The 6,199-nt window shown below is 48.3% G+C and overlaps 1 protein-coding gene across 1 annotated transcript in view; it reads right to left on the reverse strand.

Moving 5' to 3' along the window:
* The window catches only part of LPCAT1 (lysophosphatidylcholine acyltransferase 1), a 65,726-nt gene extending 60,320 nt beyond the window's left edge, over positions 1-5,406 (reverse strand). Inside the window, exon 1 of the mRNA XM_058832869.1 lies at positions 5,102-5,406. Within this exon, the coding sequence (XP_058688852.1) occupies positions 5,102-5,218 (117 nt within the window). The 5' untranslated portion in view covers positions 5,219-5,406. The remainder of the gene's footprint in view (positions 1-5,101) is intronic.
* Positions 5,407-6,199: the final 793 nt, after the last annotated feature.

A 6,199-nucleotide genomic window follows, 5' to 3' on the forward strand; every position in this document is an offset into this window, starting at 1 on the left:
CAACAACCAACTCACTCTGTAGATGCACAATCTGTAAATCTAGGGTAGGTGTGGGGAACACACAGCAGGAGAAAAGCCCAAGATACCAGCCCACTGCAGTTGGATTTTACAGTGATGGTTCAGACTGGCACCATCATCTCATATCAACCACAAGCTCACTCTCCAGAACAGGATTCCAGTCCCTACAGAGACTCTGCTTTAGTTTGCAGAGCTGACAGAAAAAGGAATACTTTTTTTTTTTTTAGATAGGCTAGTTTCCCAGATGAACCAGTAGAACTTCACACACTACAATGGTCAGACGAGCATCACAGTTACACCAACTCACACAACTCTGCATCCACAGACAAGACCATCAAATCTGGCAGCAAACAGAGGAGCATTCTGGAGATGAGAGCAGCCTCCTTCTAAGTTTGTAAAATGAGGAGGACCAGCCAAGAATATAATATTTCTTATAAGAAATAAGTGAAACAAAATGCAGGTGAGGACACGGACCTCTGGGTTTCACATCTCCTCCCTCCCTCTCCTCCAAGTCTTCTACTCTAGGGCAAAGCTGAATGGCAGGTGACTGGTAGTGAGGTATTCCATCCGTTGACTGTCGGTACCAATCCTTTGTACCAAAGATCATTTTAGTGCCACATCACAGAAAGAAAGCAGAAGTTGCATCCATAGTGCCATAAAAGATGACATAAATGTGCAGAAAAGGCTTCTTGGTCTTCCAGAGACAGCGAGGATGGTAATGGCCAGCAAGAAGCAAATGCACCAAATGTACCAGGTCTGGCTGTGACACCAGCTTCTTTTTAGCAGGCAGTAGTTCAGTACCTCCTCACACAAAAAATTTGACAGGAGAGAAAAGTATATCTACCTCCAGAAGAAGATTAGGAATCAAGAAAGGTGCTAACATTTGAAAATTAGTTCAGTCTATATCTATGTTCAGACATCTTCCCAGGTAAGAAAGCTTCTATCCTGTAAAACCTATGTACAGCAACAGTGTCAGACAGAAAAAAATGAGAAGATCCACTGTCAGAGACCATAATGCACTCTGGCTCTGACCTAATGTGGACGCTATTTTGGTGATCAGTCCTACATATTTGGGATGTTCATAGAGACATGTCTTCCATTAAAATTACAAATTCTGTTTGGCAACAAGTAATATGTAAACACCTATGTTTTGAGATACATTTAAAACCCCCTAAAGGTCCACCCAGAGCTGTACTTTGAGGGGTTCAGGTCGTGACCAAAGAAATCTCAAGAGGGGGTTGATGACAGCTGGTTTAACATTTGCCAGTCTACAGCACCCAATTTAGTTTTTCAGAAGCTGCAGTGTATACTGTGAAAGACCTATGGACAGCTTGTAATAGAAGGCTGCCCTAGGAAACTGATCTCCATTCTTCCATCAGAAGGACTTAAATATGATATAAGGCAAGTCACTTAAACAAAATAGGCATCATATGTTCTCCTTGTTTAGAGAGACTGCACTCAGATTTAAGCAAGATCTCGCAATGAAGGTATAAAATATGAACTCAGGTTTCAAGTTCTCCAAAACATCTGGTCCTACGCATCTAAGCACGAGAATGACAGAGTACCCTTGTTTTCACTTCTCTAGGTCTGTTTCCTATATTGAAAACCACTATCGTGGCTCTCATGCACAGGGAAGCTGAAAAAATGCAACTTTACCAATACCATAAGAAACATCACTAAAACCAGTTTATTTCCAACAAAATTTCCTTGACTTGTTACAAAGCAGCAGTCACAGTACTGAGAAAGGAAATACTATTTGACATGTTAGAGGTTTTGATTTTTCTTTTACACATATCAGGTAGAAATTACATCCTACTCCACACTTATACTTCCTCATGATTATCATCAATACAGCTCAACTCACCAAAGATGGCAGCAAAAGAGCTAGGAATCCATCCCTCAACAATTCTCTCACTACCCACTTTCCCACTCTGCAAGGTCCCCAACAGACACATTCATGGAGATAAAGACAGGAGGAGAAATTTTGTGCAGCTAAGCCAATCTAAGAGATGACTGCTGTGAAAGAGTGGTCCTGTTCACTCTCTCCTCAATCCTCCCCTTGAGTCAGCTCTAGCACTTATGTGAGCTAGCAATGAGCCAATATAGCTCATTAGTGAGAAAAAACAGCCATCCCAGCAAAAGGAAATAATCAGAACACAAAACCTCAATGATATGCTGGTTTAATGAGCCAAATCAGCTCACCAAGCATCAAATGAACACCAGCACTGGTGAAATAAAAGGGCCAGAAACACTGGAAGAAAGGAAAATGGCATTGCATTATGTTTTGAAGCTACAAAAAAAAGCTACAGATGCTTAGTGACAGCTCCAGTAATGCTTCTGCCTGTTCTGCAGTGGTAACAAGAATCAAGAGCTTGGACTTACATGACAGCAGATGTTAGTATGAACAAAATCCATGGTTAATAAAATCATGTCTGTCTTTCTCACAGAAAGTATCTTTTTATCATAGTAGTGAAATAAAACAGATAGTTTCAAGAATGACCCCTATCAGAGATCAGAGGCCATGAGCCGTAATTTCTACTGATGAGACACAGTTCTGAAAGTCTTACTGCTTTTATGCTCTTGTAGTCTCCCAGTTTTTATAAAGTCAATGAAAGATGATGTGAACAGTTCCTTGACAATCAAAAGGATTACTTTTAACTGTTGTTCTTTCTCCTTGTGGTTGTTTTACCCTCTCACTTTCTACCTTCCTTTCACTCCCACAATCTCAGGCTGGAACATGCTAAAAAGCATCTACTTTTGAGCTGCATTAATGAACAAAAAAGCTAATCTAACCTCTTGCAGAGTGCGAAGATAATGAGGCTATCTGGCAGACCATCAGCAACAGACACCAGACCATTGGACAAAGGCGTCTTTGTCTCCCAGTCCCATGGGTTCCCTACTTCTTGTACCTACATTCCTAACCTTCCTCGACAGCCTGTGCAAACCCAGAAACCCCCGTTAGATTCACAGGACAGACAGAAAAACCTGTGACACAATACATGCCTACAGCTGAACAGGAAGTGAGCTCAGCTGCAACAGTTCACACCGAGCCCTCCAAGGCTGTACAGAGGAGAATGCACACTTCGGTGATTCACCTGGGCAGCTTTTCTTCTCAAGTGGAGCAGTCCCACAGCTCTGCTTTAACAGCTTCTGTCTCAAGCACAACTATTAATTGGTAAAGAGGCTGGAAAAGCATGACTAAGGCAAATCAAAAATCTACCACAGTTCTGTATGCCAGCTTATGGGTTTTTTTCTCCATAAAATTGCAGCAGTAAGACTGAAGGGAGGCTGGGTTAAAGAACTCTGCTGCCGTATACCAGTGAAAGACTGCTCAAGAAGCAAGTCCGAGACACACTCTTTGCTGAGGAGGCTATTCCTTTGGCCTGTGCGCTGTGACAAACTACAGCAGTTTAAACACATCTCCTCATCTTCACTGAAAAATCCTTGAAATCCATTGGCAAGGCTCACATGTCACACCTATGAACAAGGCAGCCCACACAGAAAGCAGGTGTGTTCCACAACCAGTCGCTTCCCTGACGAAGCACCTCAAGGTCTGTCAGGACTAACATCAGATCAGCAGCTCCTATGAGACTCAATACTGCAAAAACTGTAAAACAGAGTTTGTTCTCCTCTCCCAGCAGTATTTTTAAAATCTCTTATAAATAACCAAGTAGAAAGAAACATTAGTTGCTATAACTGGGGATAATCCTAGTCCACATGAACATGTGCTATCTTTGCTTCTCTCTGCTCCCTGGAAGACTTAGACTTCATTAATTGCATATTAACTATGACTTCAGGAACAAGGTATGGTACATGAAAAGGAAATCTTTACAACTGTGTAATTTATTGAGGAAACTCTAGATATAAACTAAATGAAGCAAATGACAAAAACCTTGTCTCCCTTTTCCAGCTCAAGCAACAATTTATGAGCAACCACTGAATACATACTGGGCAACTTAATAGAAAGTGAAAACCTTTTCTACTGGAGTATACTCTAAATTCCTGGGCTGCCCGACATGAGGCACATTCTTATGTTTTTTAAGTCAGGCTGTACATATCTTATGTTAGGCATCTGGGCAGCAACAGGGCAGTGCAACAACAAACTTCACTCAAATGGAAATCAAAGCTGGATCTAAAGTGCCCTGACCCAAGAGGTTCAATATTAATGAATCATAATTTCCAATGTTAACAGGTACTGAAAGCTGTCAGGCTCCCAAAACAACAGCTTTATAAAGCTGAAGCACAGTGATGGAAGTGGCAGAAATGGCCAGCCCTTCATTAGGTGAGGCTCTGACGGTATTTCTTCCTCCAGCAAGTGACCCAGATCTTACCGAAAGCCTAAGACAAGGGCCATGCCCTCTGAATACTCAGCCACTTACTGTTCACTATGGGAGGCGAGGCAGAGGCACGGCGGGGGGAAAAATCCCCCTAAAACTAAACAATGAAATAAAAAGCCACGCAACAGCAAATTTGCATTTTAATACCGCTTCCTGTAGTCTCACCGCTACCTGCACAATACCTAAATTACGCCGCTGGGACTATTTACCCAGGGGCAAAACTTCGGCTGCACCGGGATGTCTCGGCCCAGGTTAATACCTACCTTAACGCTGAAAAAGAACGGCTCCGCAGGGCTGCTCCCCCGTCCCCCATTAAAAAAAAACAACCACCTACAACACAAAAAAACCCCAAAAAACCCGAAAACCAGAAAAACGAAAAAACCCCTCCCAAACCTCAAAACGCCAACAAAACCCGTAAAAAACCCCAAAACAAACAATCAAACAAACAGACAAATAAAAAAACCCAGCAGCTTTTTTTCCTTTGAAGAAGGCATCGGAGCACAAGTTGAGGCGCACGCCCTGCACTAGAGCATCACGGCCGCCCCCAGCCCCCCGCCCGGCCGGGGCACGGCCGCCCCCGGCCGCCGCCTCGCACACGCCCAGCACCGCTGCCCGGCTCCGCCGGCTCACAAAGCACCGGCGGCGCGGAGCCCCCGCCCGCCGCAGGTCGCGGCCCGGCAGCCGCGGGGGACGCGCGGAAGGAGGCGGCGGCGAGGGAGGGCGGCCCGGCGGCCACACGCCCCTACCTTGGCTTTCTCCAGGGGGCTGAAGCGCAGCTGGTGCACGAAGGGGCTCCGCGGCGGCGGCCCGCGCTCCCGGCTGCCGCCCGCGCAGCATCCCCGGCCGCGGCTGCTCAACTTCATGGCGGGGCAGGAGGACGGGCGGACGCGGCGCGGGAGAGGGCGCGGGCTGTGCGCGGCGGCGGCCGCCGGTCCCGGGTAGCGGCGGTGCCGGGCGGGAGCGCCGAGTGCGGGCGGCAGCAGAGCGCTCCCCGCTGAACGCCGGCCCCCGCCCTCCCGGCCGCCCGCCCGCGCATGCGCCCTGCGCGCCGGCTACAGCGGCTCTGCTGCGCGCCGGTTTCCGCGTCGGCTGGCAATGGGAAGCGCCTGGGAATGGGAAGCGGCAGCGGCGGCGGCTGGGTGGGCGCGCACCCCTCCCGCCCTACTTCCCTCCTCCCACCTACCCACCCTCGGAGCAGTCCCCCTCGGGCATGCCGGGAGCGCGGCCCCGCCTGGCGGCGTGAGGGGCACCGCCCGCCCGCGCCCGGGGGGCCGCGCCGGCGCCGCATCCCCCGCGGGAGGAGTGGGGGATGCGGTGAGGGTGGCCGCAGGGACCTGCCGCCACCGCCGCGCAGGTGCTGGCACCTCGCTCGAGCCCCCGAACGGGGATCCCGCTGGGCGTTCGGCAATGGAGGGGGATTTAGAGGAAAAGGGGCGCGAGGAGGGGCGAGGGGAGCCGCTCCGGGCTGCGGGTGGGTCTGAGGTGCCGCAGCTGTGGTGGAGCGCACGTCGGTGGTGCTGGATGAGCATCGCCGCCGTACCTGGGAGAAGCCAGGTGCTGTGCTGGCATCACGTGGTGGGAATTGGTGAGGTCCGTGGGGAAAGCTGTGTTCCAAGCAAACCTAGGCGGTTTTTAATGAAGTCTGGCTAATTTGCACAGTGGGATCTTGACAGAGTTAGCTGAGAAAGTAGCTAAGTTTGGGGTTTAATAAATCTTTAAATGGAAAGTAATTTATTATGAAGTAAAGAAAATAATTCGTGTTCTGTCCATTTTTAAAAGACCAAGCTGGATGACCCGTACTGCTCTTGACTGTTTTTTAACATAAACCACAGGAAGAACAGTAG

The sequence above is a fragment of the Poecile atricapillus genome, chromosome 2, assembly GCF_030490865.1.
Source record: "Poecile atricapillus isolate bPoeAtr1 chromosome 2, bPoeAtr1.hap1, whole genome shotgun sequence".
Lineage (NCBI taxonomy): Eukaryota > Metazoa > Chordata > Aves > Passeriformes > Paridae > Poecile > Poecile atricapillus.